The sequence below is a fragment of the Acipenser ruthenus genome, chromosome 23 (genome assembly GCF_902713425.1).
Source record: "Acipenser ruthenus chromosome 23, fAciRut3.2 maternal haplotype, whole genome shotgun sequence".
NCBI lineage: Eukaryota > Metazoa > Chordata > Actinopteri > Acipenseriformes > Acipenseridae > Acipenser > Acipenser ruthenus.
This window is the reverse complement of record NC_081211.1, coordinates 16763451-16790208: the sequence shown is the minus strand read 5'-3', so window position 1 is coordinate 16790208 and position 26758 is coordinate 16763451. Positions and strand designations below refer to the sequence as shown.

At 39.2% G+C, this 26758-nt stretch overlaps 1 protein-coding gene across 1 annotated transcript in view; it reads right to left on the bottom strand.

Moving 5' to 3' along the window:
• The window catches only part of LOC117413325 (ras-GEF domain-containing family member 1C-like), a 57173-nt gene extending 34465 nt beyond the window's left edge, over window positions 1–22708 (bottom strand). Inside the window, exons 1-4 of the mRNA XM_034022352.3 lie at window positions 21895–22708; window positions 3435–3617; window positions 1797–1919; window positions 1208–1345 (exon numbers count right to left, since the gene is read on the bottom strand). Coding sequence (XP_033878243.1) covers window positions 1208–1345; window positions 1797–1919; window positions 3435–3611 — 438 coding nt within the window. The 5' untranslated portion in view covers window positions 3612–3617; window positions 21895–22708. The remainder of the gene's footprint in view (window positions 1–1207; window positions 1346–1796; window positions 1920–3434; window positions 3618–21894) is intronic.
• Between the last annotated feature and the right edge of the window lie 4050 nt (window positions 22709–26758).

Here is a 26758-nt window from a genome sequence, read left to right as displayed (position 1 = left end):
GCTTGGTTTCTAAATGACGGTGCATTTTTGAAGGCTTCACACTTTCACATGAGCACGTATTTCACCATAAAGTCGTGGATCCAGCAGATGTAAACCCCAGCTCAATATATCTGTCATCATATTTCCGACTTTTTGCTTTTGAAACATGACTTCCATGCTCACATTCCTCACTGGCCAGTGTGGAGTAGTGGTTAGGGCTCTGGACTCTTGACCGGAGGGTTGTGGGTTCAATCCCTGGTGGGTGACACTGCTGCTGTACCCTTGAGCAAGGTACTTTACCTAGATTGTTCCAGTAAAAACCCAACTGAATAAATGGATAATTGTATGTAAAAATAATGTGTAAAAAAGAATGTAATTGTATGTAAAAATAATGTGATATCTTGTAACAATTGTAAGTCGCCCTGGATAAGGGCGTCTGATAAGAAATAAATAATAATAATAATCTTAGAAGCAGGCTTTTTCAAAAACTATCCATTTTATTACACAATGTAGTTTGCCAATACTGAAACTCATCCACAAAAAAAATAATAAAATGTAAAATGGTCACTTAGTTTATTACGTTTTCATATGAGATGAACTCTTCTTTGATTCATTGATTCCTCTCTTTTATGGTTACCAGAATAATCAGTGAGAAATGTCAAGGAAAGGACCACTTAATTATCATACCCAATTCTAAAGACATCACTGTTCACCCTTCAGTTTAGCGCGTAACCTCCAAATACGGAGGTATATCTGTAACTAAGTAACTTCTGGTTACATAAAGATATGAAGGAAGAAGGAGAAAGTCGGACGTACTAATTAGTAGTACTATAGGGAGGGCGTGTTGTTTTTGTAAGTCGATGTGCATAAAGGTAATACATTTAATAAATAAATAAATAAATGAAGTCTATTCCACTAAATCCTTTGCGACCCTCAGTTTGAGAACACCTAGTTTAGATCATTAAGACAGACCCCAGTACATTGCATAACACATTTTATCCTTGTATTGAGAGATCTAGGGTGGAATAACCTTTTTCAAAGTCAATGCTGCAGCGTGAATCTTGTTTTCACTCAAATCCAATGACGGGCAAATCGTGCTGTTCCTCATTATACTGTGGTACTAAGCAAATTGAATTCAGCTGTCAAATACAAGTTTAAACATACTTTCTATAAACAGGGTATGTTCACGGAGTGCTCTGGTTATTTCACTCGTGGAAGCTGTGTGTACCTCATCGCAGGAAGCGATCCTGTGGATCATTCCCTTCACGTGTGCCACCATCTTCTCCTCTCTGAAGTCATACGGGAACGTCTCCGCCCACTCCGTCAGGAGCTGCAGGATTTTGGGCCCAAATTTTCTGACTTTTGCCTAAAAACAAGAGAAAAAAATCTTTACTAACAACGTTTTAGATAACCGGGGGAAACGCAGTACTCAATAGTAGAACAATACTAATCATTCTGAATGCTTCTGGTTTCTGTTGCTCCACTAATGAGCTATTTGATTTCTCACTAAATTCATCTGGCTTTGAGCTACTTTAATCTGTCTGGAATGAACAGCCTTCCTCAGTCCATTCAAATCATGTGACTTTTCAACTCTGCTAGCCTACTCTACTTATACACATGCAGAGAGAGTACATGACTGCAAACACCATACAATAGTAAATGAAAGATAAAAAAAGCAATTAAAATGATATTTGAAGCTATATACTGGTTAATTGCATGCTCTGAGTTGTGTTTTGCTGAACTTTGCACTGGTACAAAGAGCATTTACACTCCTAAACTAATCTAAAGAATATTTACAGATACAAAACGTGTCCCACCTTATCAAGTACAGGGTCGTTAAGGTTCTGCTGTTCGATGCACATGTGGCACAATCTGGAGAGCAGGTCATGAGGTTCAATGAAGAGTCTGGAGCTCAGGAGGAATGTAAATATGTAGGCTTTCTACAAGAGTAAAGAGAGCACGGGTCACTGCTTTAATATTGATATAGCAGCCCAAACAAAGGGAAAGGCTATTAAAGGGAGCATCGATGCAGAGGTCAGAATTCTAAAAAGAACCCCACTAAAAACAAAAAAGAATCCTGGCTTACATTGGGAAGAATGACTGCATGCTTTAAAGATGAGGGAACACAAAGCCACTTTTCAGGAGACAAGGTTTGTGTGCACACCAGGGAGACTTGGGGTTTGATACAGCAAAGTTGCCTCAAACTAGATCTCCTGGTCTCCTGGAACCAGGTTTCAAGCCACTGTTGCTGAAAAAGTGGCCTTGTGTTCCTTCAGCTTAAAAAAAATCTATTTAAAATTAATAAAGAGTCTTGTGTGTGCTTGTTATTGGGAAGTGAGAGGTAATCAGCACTGTTTCTCTGGATACTGTAGAGCTAGAAATCAATTAACCAGCACAGCACTTTGAATGTGCACAAGTGTTTTTGAACAAATTAAGATTCCCTGTGCATAGGCTATTTCTCATATTTAGCTGTATTCAGCAAGTCTTCACTGACAGAGACTCTCGTCTCTCGCCAAGGTCTGAGGATAACTGATACTAATGTAAGAGCTACCAGCAATATTTTAGTATTTAAAAAACATTACCTTAAATAATTGTATAAAAAAGTAATGGAGTGACAGCAGTGCATTGAGCTGTGAAAATATGCAAATGCTACCACTGTGAGAGAGCCATCAACAGCACACACCATTGTAGCAGAGCTTGTACTGCCATTGCCACTTACAGCTGGTGCCAATGCACTTTCAATGAAGATCACTAGGATGGCTACTACACTGGTCTTGTGTGTTGAGCCCATTTTTTATGGAGCAAGGCCTGGGTATTAATGAGGAAGAAGTGGCTGCATGTTAATAAGGCTATTGGGAATTCCCATTCAGTACATTTGAATATCAGGTATGTACATTCATGTTTTTTGAGCAATAAGGGGAGGGGGTAGGGTCTTTAAAGGTTGTGTCAATTCCACTCCAACACATATTTCAGTGTTGGATTTCCACATTGAACTCTTTCAGCACTCTGTAACTGTACAGAAACACTGCCCTCAATAATGAAAATGTAAATTATTAATAAGCTTCAGTGTCCCAGGCACAACTATACATATTTTCATTTTAGTTTACTGGGCTGCTTTTTTTCCTATAGTACTAGGACTGCAGTTCTTAATTTGAATGCCATTTACTTCAATTTGAAAGCAAACCTTGGTGGTAGTTTGCTTGTCAGTTACTTCTTATAAGATAGCTCTAACTGTGTAGGGACACAAGCCTTGACCTATCTGAACTGACCTGCCCCCCTGAACTTGAAGGAGTAGCACACTAGGTTATAAATGACACTTTGAGAAACCCCAACCTTCTTAAATATGTAAAACAAAAAAAACAAAACAAGGGCACTACACATTGGAAACAAAGTAGCAGCTGTACTTGTTGGTGCTCCTTGCAGTGCTTCTTCTAAGCGTTACTCATCTCCCTTACCTCTGGGTAGTACTCTGTAGTGGGAACCAGGTGTTGTATTAAATCATCGAGGGATGCAGAGGTGAGGTTTCCATCCTGGAAGATCAGTCCTCCTTGGTCACTTTCTTTAGGAGGTTGCAGATGAGGGCTGAATCCACTGGGGGTAAACATACTGGTAGAACTCAGCGTTTGGGGCATGCCGCCCTACCAGAGACAATATGAAAGGAACAGGGTTAGTAAAATCCACATACCTCGTCTGCCAAGATAACACCGCATTACACACAAGTAAAAAAAGGCATCAAAAATGCCCATGAATACAGCTGATCTATACATACTGGGATAGGTTGTTTCCTAGCCAGTTTGTTGATTCTCTTTTCATGCTTTCACCACAACACTGGGTTTTCATAAAATAGAACATGAATATGAACAATAAAACTGTTTGTGCCTCGCTGTAGGAAGGGTTATTTGACATTATGCTGGACAAATAAATCAAACACCATAAAAAAGAGGATGTGCTCGTTATTAAGAAGTGTAAGGTCCTCAGCACCGTCTCTCTGAATAACCTAGTAGAGCTAAAAAAAACAATTACCCAGCACAGCGCTCTCAAAATGTGCCACTTGTTTTGAATAAATTGAGATTCTCCCTTCCCGTTGCGATTATTTCCTCATATTTAGCTCTATTCATAGAAAGGTTGCTAAGCATTTTGCTCCAGTGGAAAGCAGCACAGCTGGGGATGGGGAGTTTGTTGCCGGATAACTTCACACAGACGACTTGCTCATTAAATATCTTGGTATCCCTGAACAGATAATGGTCTCCTCTTTAAAAATAGGCTAAGCATTTTAATGAGAAGTCTGTCTCAAAGGTGCAGTGGCAACCTAAATATAATTTGTGTACTAACAATGCTGAATGACTTGGGGGAGCATTTGTTCTCTATTTTACACAAAACATTATTTTCTGAGTGGTTACTGCCAAGACTAGTACAATATTCAATGTAGGATTGTCTCAATGTCTCCTGGGTCAATGACCTTGAACATCACAAACTATCCTTCCTGTTAGGCAAACAATCTTTTGCAAAGTTAATATGTATCTTAACCCACAGATTCATCAAGCTTTAGAGAATAATCCAGTCTAGGGACAAATGTGAAGCAGTAGAATTATCTTTCGAATCCTCTACAAAACACAATTTAAAATGGCAGTAGAGCTTTCTGTGCATGACTCTCCCACCACCAGAAAGGCAAGACGCAGACTTCAAATAACCAATATTAACAAGCAGTTCTGCTACAGCATTACAACAGCTGGTACACAGACCTGCTGATTACATTTTTTTTTCAGAAGATGGACAAAAAACACAGAAACACCTGCCATATTCAACACATACTTTGTGTAACTATTTTAATGTGCTATTGTACACCCCACATGTATTCTGTAATATATTAAATATGCATCTCCCTACTGTAAGTTTCAGTTAAGCAAGATAGAAGATTTTGTTTTGATAGAGGGTTGATCATAGGCATTTACCACAAATATTTTAAAAAATAGGCATGTTCCTACTACTCACGGCAGACTTATTGCTGGTTGCATTCCTACATTCATGTGGGGACTCCATGTTGAGAAATAACTATGAATGGAGCTAGTGAAACCTTACTTGTGTACCACCAGTGGGAAACAATGGAAAACTCCACTTCCCAGCTACCCACGTGACGGCTGGCATGCACCAGAAAGAATCCTGGGAAGATGAGGTTGATTTTATGATCAAGTCTTTCCTTATCTATACATCACCATAAAAGGGAAAGTGGTTTGTTTGAAGGTTTGCTTTCATGTTTGGTGGTGCACGCACTGTACATCTGGCTGCTGACATTTCTAAAGTTGTTTGGGTAATCTCACCTTATCCAGACATTCAATCAAGCGTGGTAGTTAACAAGACTGTTTGTGACATAACCATGGTCTGACAATGACAATGGGAGACAACTGTTTGAGCATTATATAATTAGGTCCTGTTCCATCCTGGTGCGCAAACCACGCTCTTCAGGAATGCTGCCATTGGATAAAATGTAAAAGCACTATACTGTGCTCAGATACGTTTCTTAAAACAATCATTTTTTATTATGTTTATATCGCCCCCAGGAGCCACAATGCTAAAACAATATGCTTATCCCAGTTTGAGGAGCAGCAATATATTGTGTTATACTCTTTAGTGTACCGTGCTACATGTTGATTCACAAGCAATATGGCTTTGATCTTCCCACACGTTAGCGCTTTGCCTTCTCAAAAGACACAAAGCCCAACCCTACCTCCTGCCCCCTCTTGCTTACTCATTACCCCCACACATAAACTGCACAAAACAAGCCCTGATAATGCACTTCTCGCTTTGTTCTCCTAATCTAGCGTCTTTTTTTACTCACAGCAGGTGTGCTTTTCTCATCTCTCCTTTTCACACAGGGATAGTGTTAACACAAAGGCTAGAAAAAAACAGGCAGGCTTTAAGGGGTAAAACAACTCAGTAAATCAGTCAATAAAACAGGGATGTACTGCGGGCCCGTGCAACACGTGACAGGACTCCGGCTTTCACTGCTCAGGCTCTCAAACAAGAACAACACAAACCTTAGCATTCTCTTCCACGGTCAGGAAACAGAGCAATTCTTCTAAAGGAATACATTCCAAGCCTACAGTGCCACTCACAGTGTGCTTCCACAACACAGATATATTGTTTCATTCCACCAAGCAAAGGCATCAACACAAACTAGCTAGGTCAGAGAATGCTTTGAAACACAAACTTCTTTCGAAAGCCAAACTACATTTGTTACTATATTCACTTACTACCAAAAATCCTTATAACAGCATCTTCTACCATATTCAACCTCATTTCAATTCAATTCTAGATCTTCTTGCTTCACAAATTAGATGGTTTACTAAAGAAACAATCCTTTAGGGGGGCTCCTGAGTGGCGCATCCAGTAAAGGTACTCCGCCCGGAGTACAGGATGCGCCCTATAGCTTGGCCAGGAGTTCCCAGGGGCGGCGCACAATTGTCCAAGCGCTGCCTGGGCAGGGAGGGTTTTGGTCAGCTGGGGAGTCCTTGGCTCACCACACAACAGCGACCGCTGTGGCTGGCGGGGCACCTGCAGGCCTGCCTGTGTGCAATTCAGAGATGCGTGGTCCGACGCTGTAGTTCTGTAATGGTTTCATGACGGGCTTGCAGTGTGGAAAAAAGCAGATGGCTGACGACACACGTTTCGGAGGACGCGAGTGCTCATCCTCGTCTCTCCCGAGTTAGTGGGGGGGGGGGGGGGGGGGGTGCAGCGGTGAATAATTGGGCATTCCAAATTGGGAGAAAATCAGGGTTAAAATAATTGGCGATTCGAAATTTAAAAAAAATAAAAAAATGAAAAAGAAACAATCCTTTATAAAAATGTTTACCATTGTAAAGCATAGCAAAGTGTAATACATCACAATGAAATAAAGTAAAGCATAGGTAAGCACTGTAAAGCACAGAGAGGGATGGTAAAGCATATTAAAAAACATAAACTATGGTAAACTATGGTAAATGTATAGCATAGGCATTGGAAAACTGCAAAATTAGTTGGCAAATTTACCATTTTATAATGGTAATAGAAAACTGCTAGATTATACTATAGCAAAATTTACAACCTGAATTTTTCACTTGATGCTTTTAACCCATTATGAGCAGCCATCCAAAAGAGTACCGGTTTAAAAAATATCAATTGCAGTAACATTATTGTGTATACTACACGGGGGCAGAATTTACAAGCATGGAAAGATATTGAAAATGAAATACTGTATACTTGCTACTATATAAACAATAAAGCTACCATCAATAGTTAACATGCATTAACAATGCTAAATGTTTAGGTAGAAATTCATCCGAAACACTTTGAATGTGTTTAAATGTTTTAACTCTACCTCATATATTACAGAGCCTGGTCACATTGTTAGTGGACTGCTTGTTTTCTTGAATGAATTGCACGTTCTATGAAAATGAAAGCTATCAGGCAATACAAGCCCTCTTCAGTGGAGGATGTAGCACACAGGTAGGAACGCTGGCACTTTATCAAATTGATTGAAACTTCAGCCACCTGATGAGTGGGCTACACAAGGAAACAGCAGAGATAACATCTGCAGCAAATGATGAATATGGAAAGATAAAACTGCAGGGGACTGTCTGCCTTGTGTTGGTGCCGTCAGCGCATAATTGGATATGTGTGGCACTGACAAGTGGTTAATTTGGTGTGGTAACTTAACCGGATCATTTGCCATCTGAACTGATTGACTATGAAATATTTAACTTTCAACGCAGGAGCAGACTTTTTCATTGTATTCAATGCTGATTCAACTCAATATGAAAGTATTACATTATGTGTATATATAATCGAACATAATGTTTAAGGGTTACAAGCAGATCAACAGAACATGTATGACAGGCATGGAAAGAGCTTGTTGAATGACATCCAGAAAGAGCAAAGGCAGGCCAATGACTGAGCTAAAAGGAAATTATCACTTTGTTAACAACTCCAATTTAACTACAGTAGTTAAAACAAAGTATTTAGCCTCAACTGTAGTTGTTGAAAGGTGGTTTACATAAACAACTAGTTTAGAGCAGATAAACTTTTTGTTGGTTTTGGTAAGGGTAGTCAGACCTTTAAACATACATTACGTGGTAAAAACAGAACTTTGTCAAGTTGGGTCAGGATCCAAGTGATCCTGCCTCAACAACATGGATGGGTAACCCATTCCATACCCTCACCTCTCTCTGTGTGAAGAAGTGTCTCCTTTCCTCTGCTCGGTCTATCATTTTCAGCTGTGTCCAGTTGAAAATGAAGTGGAGATAGCTTTGAGATCAGATAGCTACTCGTAACTGGCCAAGCATGTTAGGTTCTTACCTCTGTGACATCACTCGTAAACAAATCCAATATTTTTGATAGTATAAAACATTGTTTATAGTCAATCATATCGAGTAGAGCACTGGTTGTTCTGTGGTAGATAGTGAGGGTTTATAACTTGAAACTTTTCAATGGCGTTTCAGTTTGAAGAAGTCTATATTGATAGTGAAGTCTTCCTTCTATACCAGAAAATGTAAGAACCTGTGACAGGGCAGAACAGAGCCCTGCACATAATCAGGGGGCAGGGCAAAGCCCTGCTTGTAAATACTGTATTGTGTTGTGTTTACTTAGCACAAGTGAATGTATTGTAAATACTGTATTGTTTTGGTATTAGAACGGGTGATTTGAAGGTGGTGTTTTTTTCTTATTGTTGTATAGTTTAAATGTGGTCTGGCAGAGGCGGTGTTAGCAGCTCATCTCTGCTAGACAGTTCGTGAGAATGTGTGGTCGGCAGTCGACCACGCAGATATAAAAACCCTGTGCAGAATCTCCAGTGGGCACATGCATAAGAACCCACGGCTTTTGTTGTTCAAGGTGGGTGTTCAAGGAGGAGGAACGTGAGTGAGCAAGAGAGAGCTACAAGAAAAAAAAGCGAAAGTAAAATAGAAAGAAAGCAATTTCTACTCGTGCCAGGCAGACCAGCACAGTATTTGTTTTGTGTTTTGTGTTCAGGATTGTTTTGTTAAAGCTTTTATTTTTGGTTCTGTTAGCTGTGTTTTTGTTAAACCTTTTGATTTATTTTTATTGCAATAAAAACCACGCACCAGAGATTTTCACCCGCAAATACCTGTCTGCCTCTGTGTCAGCTTCCTGGTGTGAGTACGTCACTACTCTGCCGTCCTGTCACAGAACCGCACAGAAGTTAGACAAAGAAATAGAAACACCTGCCAAACCACTTTCCATAAGGTGTAGGGCCTCCATGACAAGTGACAAGTCTACAAGGCATTTCAATTGTTCTGGAGGGCTACATGACCATTCGTCAATGACTGCCACCTCTAATTCCATCAGGGAATGTGACTCTACAGCAATCCAGAATGCAATCATATCTGAACTTGTGAAACATCAGTGAATTCTAGCACCTGTGAAATGAGTGCCGACTGTACATAAGTGTGACACAACCCCAGAGTGTGCTGCCGATATTGTTTGTCTATCATGTACGGTACATGAAAGCTAAAATTACTGCTGATCAAACCCCACATTTTCTTTACAAATCTGTTACTGTATGGTACACAGGAACAGGTGCTTGTTAAATCTGCAGACTCACCTCTACTGAAATGACTAAAGACTCGGACGCAGCATACATCTGGGGACTGGCTCGACAGTCACTTTGATTAATATGTTAAACTCTTCTGGGGATACAAATATAAGAAGCCACCTTTGTATTGTGTCATACATACAGCATTAGTTCTTGAGTGTAGCCAAGAGGCCAATGTGTAAATGGCTACCCGTGCTGATTCTATCAAATCTTGACACCTCAGGCAGGAAACGATCCCAGTGGATTCAAACCAGCGGAACACATTTGCCTCAAAGTCAGCCGCCTCACCATACAAGAAGGGCATCTTGTTTGCAATTATTCCTGCTTACACTTAGTGATGCTTCTAAAACGAGGAATAATTAGAAGGAACTTAAAGGAAAAGAGAACAAATGAACTAATAGGCAAAGTGAACAGCACAGTGCACACAGAATCAGAAGCAGATGTGTTAATCTCTTATAGCCAATTAAACCCGACTACGATCACAGCTTGGTCTTGGTTATAGTCCCTTGGAGGAATTCAAGCGTTTAATATGTTTTGTTGGTGGATTTCTTTAAGCGCTTAACTACGTGTGACACAACATTACAAGTGCTATGCTTTAAATCCTAACAAGTGCTAATAACCAGTAGCTCAGACATCCTGCAAAAGGAGCTACTAAAGAAACTCCTTTCAATGTATTCTTCATTGATGCAAAGCGTTTCTTAGCTTAGCTGTAGGACGATTTACAGATTTGTACTGCAGAATACATTTATAATTGTAATAAAAAGGAAAGAAATAGCTAATATCAAATGTTAAATGTACATATATAAAAACTGCATACAAAATATTCACAGTCTGTACAACGGGGTAAAACGGGAGGGAGCACATCTACTGTATTCCTTCCAATACAAGCCCCATTTTGGGGGAATCATTTGCGCGTGCTGTTTCTCCCAGGATTACTGGCTTTTATAGGGTTTGTCCCGCAGCCATCTTGAGTAGGTCTTGAGCAGGTATGGGGTTCCTTTTAAAAATCTAGCTTTGAATTATGCCATTGTATTTAATATAAACCAACTGCAATTGTTATCACATCCCTAATAATAGGAACTTTAGTTTGGTTGCTAAATTACAAAAGGCTGATACTCTGTTAGGTACATTATTTTTGGTTTTCTCAGTTTGTTTTCTCTTCCAGTTTTGTTGTTTGCTGCTTACTGTTGCTAGTTACTATGCTGGTAATTTTTGCTAAAAAGTTTGGTGATTTGAATGTAATATTTCATAATAATGATGGGGGGAGTTGGATTAAGCAGTGATTTCTTGTCGAGTAAATATGGTACTTATTAACGGATACAGCATAGGATGTATATTAATATACACTTTTCTGTACTGCATAAGGATGAATTTGTTTTGTATTCAGGAGTTTACAGTTCAATAAAACCATTTATTTTTAAAGTTGTTTAAGACATGTAATACAGCAGCTTTTCAAATACAGCATTATGTCATTCTAAAACAGTTTATTTGTAGCTAGAAACATAGTAAAATGCAATATTGTTTAAGCTTTAATTATTTTGCTTGCTGTTTATATGATTAAAGTTGCACGGCCATCATACCATTATTGTTATTTAACCTCTAAGGCAACCCATTTCAGGATTTTGGAAATACATTTTAAAAAGTACCATTACACCTTAACCAGAGACTATTATATTAAATGTGTTTCATTTGAATGTTGGGCCACATTGTGTTGTACAGGCCTAATAGTACACATGCCTGAACCTTTCCAAGCCTCACAGTATCTGTGATCTCCTATCTGTCAGCATTATCCACAATGAAGAATGTTATCTAATGGTGCTGTTGCAGGACCAATTGTTTACTTCCTTAGCAATTCACCTTATTAAAAGCCTTGTGAAAAGCTGTATTCTTGTTGGGCTAATTCCACTGCACTAAAGAAAAAAAACACAATCCTGCATTGACGTATTCTAACAAATTTCTATATGAAAAGCTAGACAGGATCATTTCAGTGGCCCCTTACCAGCAGTGTTGCTGGCTTTACTTTCAGATCTTACATTGCACAATAGATGTATTGAATTCAGAGTGGAGCTGGCTCAATAGTCAAGAAGCACCAATGTTTTTTGCATTCATTAGATACCTTTCTGGCTGGCGCCAGCATGAAAATAAATGAATCCCATTGTAGCAATAAAATGTGTTCATTGAAAAAGTAAGGCCAACATTCATGTAATAGCTGGTTGCCTTCACTCTCAAGGTATTAGTTGTTGTAATGCATTTACATTTACAGACTTTAATGGTGCTAGAAGTGTTCTAAATTTAACAATACTACACAATGAATGAATCACGAAGTAGACCCAAACCACAAGCTGGATTAAGGTCAGTAGACTTTCTTATTTATGGTTATTTAACACAATCATATTTCAAATAGTTGTGTGACAGGCTAGACGCTGGGCGCTAATCAGTGACAAGCGAGCGTTTTAACCTCATCTCAGGGCTCAATTTCTGTAATGACAGTGTATTACAGTTACACTTGTCTCAATTTAACTTCAGAGTGAAGCTGGATGTGAACCCGGCGACCACACACACCACAAGGGAGCATCTGCAATGCAACAGGGGTGAAGCTGGATGTGAACCGGTGACCACGCACACCACAAGGGAGCGTCTGCAATGCAGCAGGGGTGAAGCTGGATGTGAACCCGGCGACCACGCACACCACAAGGGAGCATCTTAACCGCTAAGCATTCGTCCTTCTGGAGCTTTATTTTATTTAATTTTTTTTTTTTATTTCAACCCAATTCTTTTTTATTTCAACCCGGCTCACCGCTGCCACCCTCCGCGCTGACTCTGGAGAGACGAAGACGGACACACGCGTCCTCCGAAATGTGTGCCGTCAGCCGTCCGCTTCTTTTCAGTCTCAGGACAATCGAAAGAGAATTTGGAGCATCTAAACTGCATAGAAATCATGACATTCTGTACTGTAATCCAGGTGCTAAATATACTCAAATGAGTCAAGCATAAAATATTGAATCCAGCACATATAACTGCTTTAAGCACCCAGTTGAATTGCATATGCTAACTGCTTCAATGTGACAAGAATGAAGTATGACTTCAAAACTTTAAATAAAGAAAGAAAGAATGCAAGTCATGCAAAAGGTGCTCACATAGCTTCAACACATTTAAGAAGATTATTGCCTTAAAAGATTGCGTTGAAAATATCAGTTCCGTGGGTGTCTGTAACAAAAGAAAAAAGCTAACTCCCGTTTTAATTGTGCTACGCCAACTCGAGTGATGGTCTGTTTTCTTACAAGAAGCACAGAAGCTGCAAGAAGACTGTAAACTAACAGACACCAAGGAATTGGTGTAAATATCAGTTTGCATGAATTATTCCAATCATGAATTCTAATGGAAATAAACAGGCAGTTAGGGAGGTCTGCTCCTTTGATCCTGGGTTCCCCTGTGGGGATGGATTCATTAAAGCACAAACAGCTCCTGGACTGGCAGAGACCGGAGTCCCACTGCAGCTCCAAGCACTTTCCTGTCTCAGTAACAAAAGCCATCCTCTTTAGGATTACATAAAGGGATCTTTACGGTTAAAGAAAGCAGAAACTCTTGAGTATTTTAGAAGCTGTAGATATGCGGTCGCATAGGACGCATAGACCTAAGGCCAGCCCTGTATACACGTGCCCTTTTTCTGCTGTGCATATGTTTCTTTTGTCAAAAAGTGAGGGGGCGTGGCCACCCCACTTTTAAAAGTGGGGGGCCATGGCCCCTCTGCCCCCCCTGGCTTCGGTGCCCCTAGGTTCCACCAGAGTGCACACTTAATATACTTTTAAGAACTGTCATGAAAAAGGATTGTAATATTCATCCACATCCTTATCTTTTCTAATCAGCTTATAAAGGGTGTTTTTTATAAGACCAATTCCAGTAACCCATGAAATACTTCAGCTCAATAACAATGGTCGGAATCAAGGTTATAAATTGGAATTGAGACTGAGCAATCTTTAAGTTCACTTAAACTAAACATCTAGCTGCAGCAGCTAATAAAGCCCACCATGGATTATATCAAATTGTAAATGACAAAAGAGGCATTTTGAATTGGCAGCCTTACTGGTCACAGATAATTCATTGTACTTTTAAGAATTAATGTTGAAACAACTTCATATAATAAAGCAACATTCAATACAGTTCTAGAAGATATACACAGGTCTAGAGCAAGCCTCAGAGCTCGGAGACGTGTTGGTGTTCATGCCCGCACAGGCAGCTTGCTTGTAATTTGACCATATTGAGCTACATGAGCAGGAAGTCCAGAATTCCATTTGCAAACGGCTTTTATACTCCAGGCATTTGTTTCCCACTCATACAATAGGCCGTTACTGACGGCAACATTCGTAGGAGTTTCTGGCAAGATATTACCAGTTTGACAACACCATTTGAAAAGAGCTGTCTGGATGTGGTTCTGGATCAACCAGCTGTTATGAACAGGATGAGTTGAATGGCTACCTCTCATTCGGAACATAAAGTTATTATGTTCTTAACATTGGAATATACAGACACAAAGAATTATGTTGAAGTGTCAAATAGAACACGGCTGTGGGAAAGACGGAGAACAGTGAAGAAGAACCTCCAAATAAAGTCAGAGAATATCCTAATTATCTTTCAGCCCAGGCTTCCAGAGGTGGAATGCGGGTCAGTGAATTGGCCCTGCTGCACCACTTAAACCCCAGAACCTCTCCTAAGGTATTAATAGTGCAGTCCCCTTCCTGTCATGCTAGATAATGTGCAGGCAGATTTACAGCGTGGGTATTCCATTACAGTTCTGTAAAACTACCTGGCTGCTGTATCATATGACAAGCTCTGTATGATGAGTCTTTGTTTTTTGCCATACAAAGGAGGTCACCTCTTGGGATGAAGGACAGGACACGTGTCATGGCTTTCCTTGGGGCTGAAGTTGAACCCTTTGGCCTTGCCTGACTGTTTAGGGAGCCACACAGAACTCTTATATTTAACAGTAAACTGTAGCAAGCCAAAGCTAACCCTACAGTAAAACCTCAATTTCCAAACTGATTGGGACCACGAGACAGTTAGGATAATCAAATTCCAACTGTAATATGACTTTCCTAGATATAATAAAACCCCTCTACCTGTAAATACATACTGTAACATACAGACCTGAATTGTCCCATAATTACCATTGAGGGCGGAATAGTGTATTACCTATGACAGCAGGGCAGACAACCAGACAGGGCTGTTCAGATAAGCAGGGTTTCGATCACTGAGGTTTGTAGATACCATTTTGAGAACATCTATTTTTATGCATTTGCAAATAATTTATAACCTGATCTGCTAACAAAATCTTTATTATCACAGACACAGCATTTCATATGAATGATCATACCATTGCAATTATAATAACTTGTGGCAGGGCGGATCCCTGTCTGAAAAAAAATTGTGGGTTGTTGACAGGATAGGGTTAATGCCTGTCCCTGCCAGAGAAATCTGTGTGTGGCTGTGTTTGCACAGCCACAGGTGTAATTATTTATTCTAACTGATTTATTTAGTTGAATTAGTATCACCTGCCTGGAATTAACAGGCAGGTATTTAAACAGGACAAATTGAAAAAAAAAAAGAAGGTAGTGGGTAAAAACCTTTTTGTTTGTGTGTGTTTTAAAATGATTTTGTTTAATCGGTAAACGGCTTAGCCGTCTGATGTGTTAGTTAGGGAATGAAAAAAAGTGGAGTTAGTACTCCATATGTGAGTTAGGTTTTTATTTATTTTATTTCTGTAAATAATAAAATTGCACGTAAGTGCTCAAAAACTTCAAATGCTTGTACAGTACTGCAGACACTCACAAGATTATTCTCCACTTGAATGTTGCAACACACAATAGCATTACATCTAAATGATATTATATGGAGTTACCCGCTGAGGTGGAGAGTCCAGGTTTATGCAGTATGCAGCTCTTGTTGAGAAGGAACAAGGCCAATTAGAGACCTCAAAAGAGAGGTCTTGGGCGACGTTGCAGTGAAGTTACGTCTTGGGCGACGTTGCAGTGAAGTTACGTCTTGGGCGACGTTGCAGTGAAGCTACGTCTTGGGCGACGTTGCAGTGAAGCTACGTCTTGGGCGACGTTGCAGTGAAGTTACGTCTTGGGCGACGTTGCAGTGAAGTTACGTCTTGAGCGACGTTGCAGTGAAGTTACGTCTTGGGCGACGTTGCAGTGAAGTTACGTCTTGGGCGACGTTGCAGTGAAGTTACGTCTTGGGCGACGTTGCAGTGAAGTTACGTCTTGGGTGACGTTGCAGTGAAGTTATGTCTTGGGCGACGTTGCAGTGAAGTTACATCTTGGGCGACGTTGCAGTGAAGTTACTACTTGGGTGACGTTGCAGTGAAGTTGCGTCTTGGGTGACGTTGCAGTGAAGTTATGTCTTGGTTGGTCCCCACCACTACTGTCTCATTTTATCTTGGTGAAAGCTGAGTCCAATATTAGCATGAAGTAAATAACAGCTACTCTCAGATAACAAAATTAATTTTGCCACCGCTAGCCTTATAGCAGGTTTTTAAAAGTACCAGCAAATAAAACAAACAGCAACCTCCTTATAAAGTTTACTGCAGTAAATCTGCACAGTAATTTTGCACTTTTCCCATTGTTATACGATGCATCGTTTATGGTTTACCATGTTTTTAACATGCTTTACCATACCTCTCTCTGCTTTACAATGTTTACCTATGCTTTATTACACTTTGCTATGCTTTTACTATGACACACTTGGTGTTGGCAGATTATTCATTGTTACCAATATATCATTTCTTGCAGTAATCACAGTTTTTGTTATTTTGTACTTTTTATAAGCCACCATCAGAATGTAATCCTAGCATCAGTCACTTGCTCATGATACAATCTGCAGCAACAGGTGGTTATGCCTGCAACCAGCAAGCTCTACTTGGGTTCAGGGAAACAAACAGAAAAACTGGACATGTTTTTCCAGAAATTGGAGCTTTATACTACAGCTGTTATTTTCAACATGGGCTTAATTAGCTGGCTGTGGTACTTGACCTTTTTAATATGTAGCTATTTCTCATTTTCTGCCACAATGGATATTTCTGAAGTGCATCTTATTGTAATTAAATGACTTGACATCTCTAACAAGAGAAGCAAGGAGTTTGCCCCATTCTAATATGACTGGTTAGGTTGGTGTGGTTAATCCTTAACCATTAACCTTGCCAATACAATGGCACAAAGGGAGAATGGTAACATATTATTATCAGGGCGAATTTTCTGGTCATGGTCACATTTTCACTTTAGGTTGACCTTTGCCAGGTCACAGCTCGACGGGAAATTAAAAAAAAAAAAAAAAAAGAAAGAAATGATCATTTCTGAACTCAGCGGGCCCAAAAGCTCCCAGGTGAATTTTTCTAGCAAAATCTGAGACGGTCGGGCAACAGCTCTGGTTGAGTTGGTATGGATGTGGTTTCTTAAAGGTCAATTGGATTATAAAGGTAAACCAACAGTATTTTTCAAACTTTTCTCCTAACTTCAGCAGTTGGTGAAATAACAAAACAACCTCCCCTTACATACTCAGCTGGATTTATTCAACAGTATTTGAATAGTAACATGTGGCTCATTCATACTACATTATCTTATAACTGAGGGCTATATTTAGCTGTCTGCCTGTCAAACTTGATAACAACAGTTACAGTACAACAAGTTTGGCACTGTAATCAGTTATTGCAATATTATCACTTATTTATTGTACATGGTACAGATGTTTATTTAAAAAATGCAGAAAAAACAGGGTGTGGGAGAGAAAACAAACTACTAAATAGGAATGGAGTTTGATTTATGATCATTTAAATTATTATTATTATTATTATTGGCTGCTCATTTATAACTGAGACTGCTAACCCTTCCAGTACAGGCTTTTGATATACTGTAAGGTTCATGAAAAAATGAAGATATGTAAGGCTTAGATTCTTTTACTATGCACCTAAGCCCATTTCATGCCAAATACATTGTTCTGCCAGAGTGTGGTCTATTACTCCTGAATGGATTTTACGGAACAATTAGCAACACCAGGCATTCCTTCAAAAACACATATCACGAATCCTAAAGTCAGAGCAGTCAATATAATGAGAACCAGGCGCTACACTCCCAGCATGTATAGATGAGCATTTAATAAGAAATGCTTGTGATTAGCTTCATGAAATCAGCTGAGGCAATCACGTGTCCACCAATATCTTGATACAATAAGTCAGAGTGACCTACAGTCACAGTAGGTTGAATAACTTGCAGTAACTGTCTTTGCAAAGCTTTATCATGCACCAAGATATAGCCTTAATTAGCCCACCCAATCACAGACCAAAACAAACAGCATTGTCCTTTGTAACAAACTGGACTGCCAACAAGACCTGCTTCAATTCTTTCACAGCAGGGTGCACAGGCTGAACTGTAGAATAATGCAGTAAGTAGAGTTACATTGAACAGGGCTGTCAGACTGCAGCTTTAAACTCTGAATGTCCAGCACTGTGCTTTTCATTGAATGAATATAAGCAGCAATCCAAGTGCCGTTTCCAATCGCTGAATGTGACAGGTCAGCAAGTGCAGCTCTGTTCCAGAGCAGTAACGATGTGACATTTAATCACACTTAAGACGTGCTTTGGATCTCAGCAGCCAAGCCTCAGGCAAGTGCGAATAAGGAAATTATTTCTGAAGCTCTGCAAAGATACTGTGATTTTTCCTCTCCAGGGTGAAAACTGTATGGTAGGTTAGCACTCATCCTAATATAAACTACTCGCCTTTCTAGCTAGGAAGAGAGAACTGATTAAAGAAAATATCTGATTACATTTATGCTGGTTCGCCTGTATTGTTATGATACAACTGCACACTAGGCAGAGAGACAAAAAAAGATAAAATAGATGACAGATATGTGTAGGTGGAAGGTTGCAGCTAAGGTAATTTCTTTCATGAGTCAAACATTATCTAAAATCAACAGACTGATCCAAAAAAACAAATAATCAAAATGAAGGAAGCAATTTAAATTGAATTAAATTAAATTATAATTGCACATGTCATCCACAGTTTAGGCTTCTATGTATCTAGTATACAGTCTAGTTTGTTTCCATTCTCACAAAGAAATTTTTACTTTGGGCAGAAATCTGCTTAACACCTGCATGCCATTACATCACTCCAAACATAACATAAAACAATTTATTAACAAAACAAGGCCATTTGCTCGCCTGGTTCCTGGTAGCTGGTTAGGTCATAAAGGATGCCATTGATTCAGCATCAACAAAAGAAGTGCCTCCTATCAAAACGACTGGGTAACCCATTCCATACACACGCTCTGTGTAAAAGAAATGTCTCCTATCCAAAGTCTCCACATTATGTTAACTTGTTCAATGTCAATCAAATTCCCCCGCCCCCATGCATTTTTTTCTTGGTTCTAAGCCCAAGAGATTCAGTTCCTACATGCTCTCGCTGCAGCTTGCAGGGTTTTAAATGACATAAGAAAGCTCTGCTATGGCTAGCACAGTAATCCAGAAATAAAAACATTGGGACCCAATTCATACTAATATCTTCTCCCTCCCCTTACTGAATAGGATCTGAACACGCACAGCATGAGAGCCCCATTGCTGAGTTCATAGTCATAAAAGGGACTTGACTGATTGTGTTAAAATGTCAAAACACTACTAAACAATCCTAAAGGCTAATTAGGACTCTGCGAGTCTCTCGGGGTGAAAGCTTTTAAACAGGTCAGAAATACTGGAAGTAACCGTGCCTCTAATAACTGCTGCTGCAGAATGTGCTCATTGTGCAGAGAGCAGATGAACATGATTGGAATACAGCTCCAGTATACTGCTGGCACAGTCTGTCTGGTAATCCCTATTAAAATATCCTCTCTCCTAATTAATGACAAGGAAACATAATGCAATTTCCTTGTGACCTTGAAGTCACTTCAGTGGTGGTATCAATGGATTATTGTCACCATGCGAGTCAAAGCACTGCATTAATATCCACACGAAAGCCCTGCTGACCTTTCACTCACATGGTGACCTGATGACTATTTTACCATCCTCCCCCTCGCCTTCATTTCATCTTTAAAATGTCTAGTCTGTCATGGTTTGACTGCACATTAAATAATCCTAGTTGCCATGCTGACTATAAAATGCAGCAGGTACTTAAATAAGTGAAGCGAATGACACATGGGAATTTTTATGTGCCTTTTTAATTTAATCGGCACTCACCTGCAGATTTATAATTCTGCTAATAGCTTCCTGTGAAGATTTGCATATAGAGAGGTTGGACAAAAAAATAGGAACTGGGGTCATAAAACTGTAGAGTCAGGACAGCACTGCTGTGACAGGTTGTGTCCGCAAGGTGTTTAAATTGCTCTGAATGCATCCCTATCCCTGATTCTGACTTCTGCAGCAAAGACTGCTCTCCAGAAAGGTCACCGCTTTGAATGTACTTCGATGGGAGAGCACCTGTCAACCGATCACCCACTGTCCGCCAGCGATGTCTGTCATAGGCTTTCAACAGATTAAAGAATATATGCCAGGGACACTATTAGCATAATGAATCCATTATTATAATAATCAATTAGTTTACAAGTACAAAAAAGACAGTACTACAATCCTGATGATTCACTGTAGATTCATAGTTACTGGTTCATATGCATGGCTGACCAATGGAGTCGGGTTGAAATTGGCAACAACATGTTTCATTATCATCTCAAGCTGGATAGAGGATTCACATGTCCCTGCATGGGATTTAGCTCCTGTTGTAATGTTAAGGCACCCTAAACCCAATACAAGTCATACCCGCCTTCTTTTTCAATGCTAATGTATCCTCTTTCATAGCATGTATAACCTAATTGCCGATTTTACGTCGAAGGACAGTGCGCTTTAGCTATCAAAGAGAATAGAAAGTTAGTGGTGTGGGGTTTCCACTGAGATCCCCTCCCCCTTTTGCTTTAGCCTAGCTTGTCAACAATGACAATTGTTATTTGGAGGGCTCGGACGAAAAGTAACCGAATGTTCCAAAATGGGTCGCTCTTCATTTACATTCAATATGTCAATGACAGCGTACTGCGGTCGTTATTAAGATGCCACTTTAATAACTCTTACCGCAGGCACAATACAAAGTAAGCTACAATAAATTCCACGCAACTAGTGAAACCGGTACACGCGTTACTGTAACATGCTGCAGTACATATTAGCGTATACATGTTTTAGGTTATGCATATTATTGTTGTTTTTCCGTACTACACCTTCCTGTGTCGTCAATAAATGGTAATTGATAAATGAAGCCTAATATAAAAAATACCTGTGGCACTAGCTACTTCCAAGTTATTTTTCACACGTATATTTAACAGTACTATTGTAGTCACTTATCACAACAGAAATATAATTTTAAGCTATTTAATTCGATCTAACAAGTAGTAGCGTTTTAGAACCAAACACAGCTTCTCGGTGTATTCAGATATTTGACTACAGTCACCGCGTGCTTAGTTTATCAGCCTCGTAGTAAAGAAGCAAGTTAAATACCCCACAGAGTGGATAAACCGAATTCTTCAACCAACTGATCATTTACTTTGAAAGTCTTTCGGCTTGTTCTCCACTACAAATATAATGAAGTATAAATAATAATTTGAAAAAGGAAAACTGCTGTGTACCAAAAAGGACAAAATCAAAAATTAAAAGGTAATTAAAAAAAAATCCAACTAGCCTATACCAAGATGTTTCTGATATATATATATATATATATATATATATATATATATATATATATATATATATATATATATATATAGATAGATATATATATATGATAGCTATTGCATCTTTTTAAAAATCTGCACAACACATTATAGTACCTCTTTCAAATCTTGAAAACATACAAGCAGACCATTTAAACGAATACGAAACAACTACTTTAGATTCATTTATTTTTCCCAGTTAGATAATAAATAAATAAATAAATACGTCTTATTTAAATGTACATGGCAATGCGTCCATCACACTGGGGAAGATAAGGGGGTCCAAGTTGCCTATTTTAACTCAATACAAGTTTGAATGTATATGATACGATGTACTTGAAATGACTGCATGTTTATCATTGAAACTAGTCTGTTCTTTGTAATACCGGAAAGTATTTTGTGTTTTTGGTTAAGTGCTGTGTACATTCCAACACATTAAAATGACCTTCAAATATTTCTGTTTTGTATTGTACATTGCAGTGTTTGTGGGATGCATGAAACGCTGTGTTAAATGCATTTATAAAGTCGTATCTAGAGAGAGAGTCCCCTGCATTCCATGGCAACGTTCAAATCAGTGTGTAGTGCTCGCCACTTACCAATTCTACTCACACATCACTCCGTGTTCCGGTTAAACAGCCGCGTCCTTTAACTATAAGAGACGATTATAACAATCCAGAATTCTGATTAAATACAGCTTTTAAGGGAACAAAATCTGTTTTCAAAAAACAAGTCAGCCAGTCACAGAAGTGCGCGCAGAAAATGAAGCAAAATCTTGCAAGTAAGTGCTGTTCACAATTTGTGAAACCGAGATCCAGTTAAACGCATTGTTTGTTTGTTTTTGTTTTGTTTTGTTTTTTTCATCGAGGTGTTACTTCCCAATCAATACACAGTAACTCCAGTTATTGAAGGCTTCAAATGTATATCCACCAACAAACCATCCAGTTAGCCTCCTCCAATGAGAGAAACGGGTCTGTTTTAATCCAGTACAAGCAAACAAGCAGTTGAAATTTGCTCAGGGAGGAATGGGCAAACACCGCACACACAGCCAATAGACGCGCACACCTCTGCAAGAAAACGAGAAGCAATGAAGCGGAGCAGCGAAGCAGGATAGTGGGAGGGTAGGGTTACACACCGGCTTCTTCAGACAGCAGCGTCACAAATCCTTCAAGAAAAAACAGAAAAAAAACTGTAAAACCCTCACACTGAGCTGCCCTAAAAAGACGAGGGTACATCACCATGGCAGCGACGGCCTGCCCAATGTGGAGCGCTATATCGAGGCAGGTACAGCTTTTTTTCACCTAACACACACAACAAATAAATCAGACACACTTAAGATAAGCTCTGTGCTATACTACAGCCACTTCCTCTTGGGTGTGTGAGAGAGTCACTCGCTCTCTCTTCTCTCTCACCCAGGCAGTGCTGAGACATGCATTCAAATGAGCGAATGCTTGCAGGGCAAAAAGGTTACCTCACAAAAGGCTACCACATTCAGCAGACACACTGTGGAAAGAAAACAAAAGCCATCAGAAAACATCTTTCCTCATTCTCTGAGCCAAGCCCCGAAACCACAATACAATACACAGGTTCTTGACTTTATTTATTTATTTATTTTATCGTTTTCTGACCCATGATTTCGTATGGCCAAGCTTATCAGTTTAGCTTTCACTGTGCCTGTCATCATCTGAAAGGACTACATTAATGCATTGTTTAAAATATTATTCATTTTAATAAACCTGCTACATTTTTAAAACGGCCTTACAGCAAAAGAACATGTAAAATGAACCAATATTTGAAACTCGGCAGGGCAGGCTCATTGGAAAACTACTAACTTTCAATGAGATCTAAGAAAATAATGCTCTGGGGCCGTTTTTTTCAAAACTTTAGTAATCGGATTTCCGCGTTTGATCTGGATTATATTGTGGAATTGGGATTTTTCAAAATGCGATCGTGATTACTGTGATCCGGATTTCGTTTTGGTAATCCGATCGCATTTTTAATCGCGATTAAATGTTGCAATTGGGGTTTTCAGAATTTAAAGAAGAGATCACGATTATTTTGATCCAAAAATATAAGGATGATTGTGATCCTACTGCGGAGATGGATTTAGCTTTTAAATGATCATAGAATAGCGATATTTTGTTTGAATTGTCATAGCAAACATACAGTGTATGTCAAAATCGAATGTTATAATATCATATTTACATATTTATTTAAGTTTTGTATTCATGCAAGCAAAAAAGGAAAACACGTATTTAGTGGTATAGCTTTAATAAAATAATAATAATAATAATAATAATAATAATAATAATAATAATAATAATAATAATAAAGAAAACATACTTTTTATTCAATTTAGATTTAGTTATTTAATTTCTGTTAAGTAGGCATACATAAAATAACACTTGTTTGTGCACTAATCCATACATGCCAACAGTCCCTATATGGTCGGGACAGTCCCGATTTCCTAGCAAATGTCCCGCGTCCCGATATTTACACATAGAACAAAAAATATATATATATATATTCTGCACAGTAGAGTTAGTGAAAACCACACGCTGTGCTCTTCGTGCGGCTGACACATCTGCTGATCACTAACTTACCGGTATACAAAAGTAAGAACGCTTCATTGTGTCTAAGTTTACTGTCATGCTGGTCGTGTGGTGTTGAGCTGAGGGGATACGTCTATTATTAGATGACAGTGTTTTTTGCGTATGACCCCTCCCATGTGTAAGATGCATGGGGAATCCTTACCTTGAAGGAAGTGAAGATCTCCTTGTTCTGCACACAAGAGGTATTGCTGAGCAGGCTGTAGTTCCCACCGTGAGGAAGATTGAAGGGTTAGGACCAGAAGAGTACAACACGTTTGTCAGAGAACAACTAGAAGATCACACAAGACATTTACATGACCATATTAAGAAAAATAAAGTGCTGCTGTTTAGCTGCCCTCTGGCAACAAGTCAGGCAAGATCTTAGCTGCAGGGGGACAGTTTAAAGACTACACTTTGTTTAGCAGTCTCTACGCTGCCCTTCAGTCATGGAGAGGTGATCCTGGTGAATTTCTTAAACATGAGAATCAGCCTTTCCCTCCTTCTCTCTCAAAGCTGGGGTGAAGTCTGGCGTTGTAGTCTGTCCGGTGATGGCTCTCCTTCACATACAGAAGCTCCTTCCTCTGAGGTGGCTGTCCATGATGGGGCAGTGATGGTGAGCATTCTCAGACCAGGCACAGCAAAGACCTTTGCAGATTGTTTTGTTCTAATAGTTTGTTATAGATTCCTATCAGCTGTCTCTGTGCACCAACATTCTTCCCAAAACCTTAAAAAAGTCCTGGTTTACAAAGTGCCAGATAGCACTCCTGACACAATTAACACCAACAATCACCAGTCATATTCAAATATGGCTCCACTGCTTTAAGAAAAATACAAGCGTATTCAAGAATAGAACATTTTCACAGAATACCTTAATACAGTCAAAGTTATTATTCTTGTGTAGGCTTGTATCATTTCTAAATTCATTCTTGCCCTTTTTAAAAACATGATTTATACTGGTGGAAGCTAATGGAACTGAAAGGTGGGATTCAGTCTATTTGCCTGTGAGACGGAGTAAAAAGGAGGTTGGAAGAACTCAAAACTTGCCATGGATTAAATATAAATAACAGGTCTGGATAACACAGTGAGTAAAATCACCATATTAAAGGTTCATTAATTGAGAAAGAAAATGTGAATGAAAACAAGAAAAAAAAGACTTTTCAAAACGTAAATGTGTATTTTTAACAGCGATCTACAGAAATAATATAATGTTATAAAACATAATCAGAGTAAACTTTTAGGTCGATGGACTGTACGTCTAAATGTAATCACAAGTTTAGAAAGGAGATCTCCAGCAAAGATTTGAATTGACAAGTCTTTATTGCATTTGACAGAGCAATGACCATGAAGAACGTAATATATTTTGGCCTATGGCCATGTCCATTGGAGCTCTATAGCCACCCCATGTGCTGGCTGAACTGTGATGTCATTTTAAATTTGATAGCAGTTATAGACCGCGGGCAGGACAAGTGGCACTCTGGACAAGGCACGCTGCAAGGTGGAGGCAGGGCAGGAGAAGGACCAAATAAAGAAACGACAAAAGAGCTGTATATAGGAACAGTTTGATTACGTATGTGATTAGAGGGAGGACCCTCCTTTCAGAAACACAACATACAAGTAGTGAACAAAAAAATGGAAACACCAATGTAAAGTCACTTAATAGGGTGTTGGGCCACTATGGTATCCCGCTTTGGAAATCTGGTCACCCTATTTGTCCCACAGTCATGTTCAGGTTTATATTACTCTGTGATTGCTGGGTGACTGTTTACTGCAGTTCAACAGAGCACACCTTTGGCTTTTTCAGTTTGCTTCCATTCTATTCGCAGCTTTAGATGTAGTTGTATTAGCTTTTATACTGCCCCCTTACTGATGGTTACAATCATTCAGAGCGGTTGCACATGTCAAATATGTTAAAGGTGCTTTCACTTCACTTCTGTTGGTTTAGTTCTAATTGCCTGTAATAGATCTATGTAATAATGGCTAGATCAGCCAAACTGAGCCAGCACCATCTAGTGATCTGCAACTTTAAATCAAGTTGCCTTTTATTTATCAGGCACTTCTGTTCACTAGATGAGGCTGGTGCTTACAATTATACTGTACATCACATATCAGAAATCAACCAATCACAGTGCTTTATGTGCAGAAATTCCAGTACAGATGTCATCCTGTGCATAGAACATTGACAATTAGAACTGAAGAGCAGCTCCTGGACTCCTAGTCAAAGACTTAGCACCAAATATTGTTATTGCAATACCACTCCTCAGAATAACTGCAAATGTCATGCATGCTGAAAGCTCGTCTGAGACTGCTGGTGCTGCAGCTGTACATGTTACAAGGCAGCCTCTTGTGTAGAGTGTTACTTATCATGGTGTATTGGACCAGGAGCTCATAGCTGATGTGAACGTTCAAATTAAACACCAGAAGAGCCATTCTCAGAATCCACTGCTTAGCATCCACTTACCCCCTCTCGTTGTCATTATTCAAGTAGGCGATTGTAAATGTAAATTGAGAATAATAATCACAAACAGAACACTATCTAGTGACTTTACAAACCTGAGTATTCTTCCCCATAAATCTGACTGGATTCATTTAGACACACAAAAGGTGATCCAGTAATTGTTTGTTCAGGTTACTGAGGATAGTTTGTCCCATGTTCCTGACAAAAAACAGATGACAATGACTCTTGTATCTTAATATATTTTCCAGCACTTGAACAAGTTGTCACAAGTTTTTCCTTGCTCATCAATGTCAATAGTACTGTACTAAGGGGCTATGGCAGCACATGGGCAGTTACAAAGCCACTGCCAGAATGGTGCCACTGTAGTAATAATTTCCTATTGTGACATTTAAATTGTATGACACTATGAACCAATAC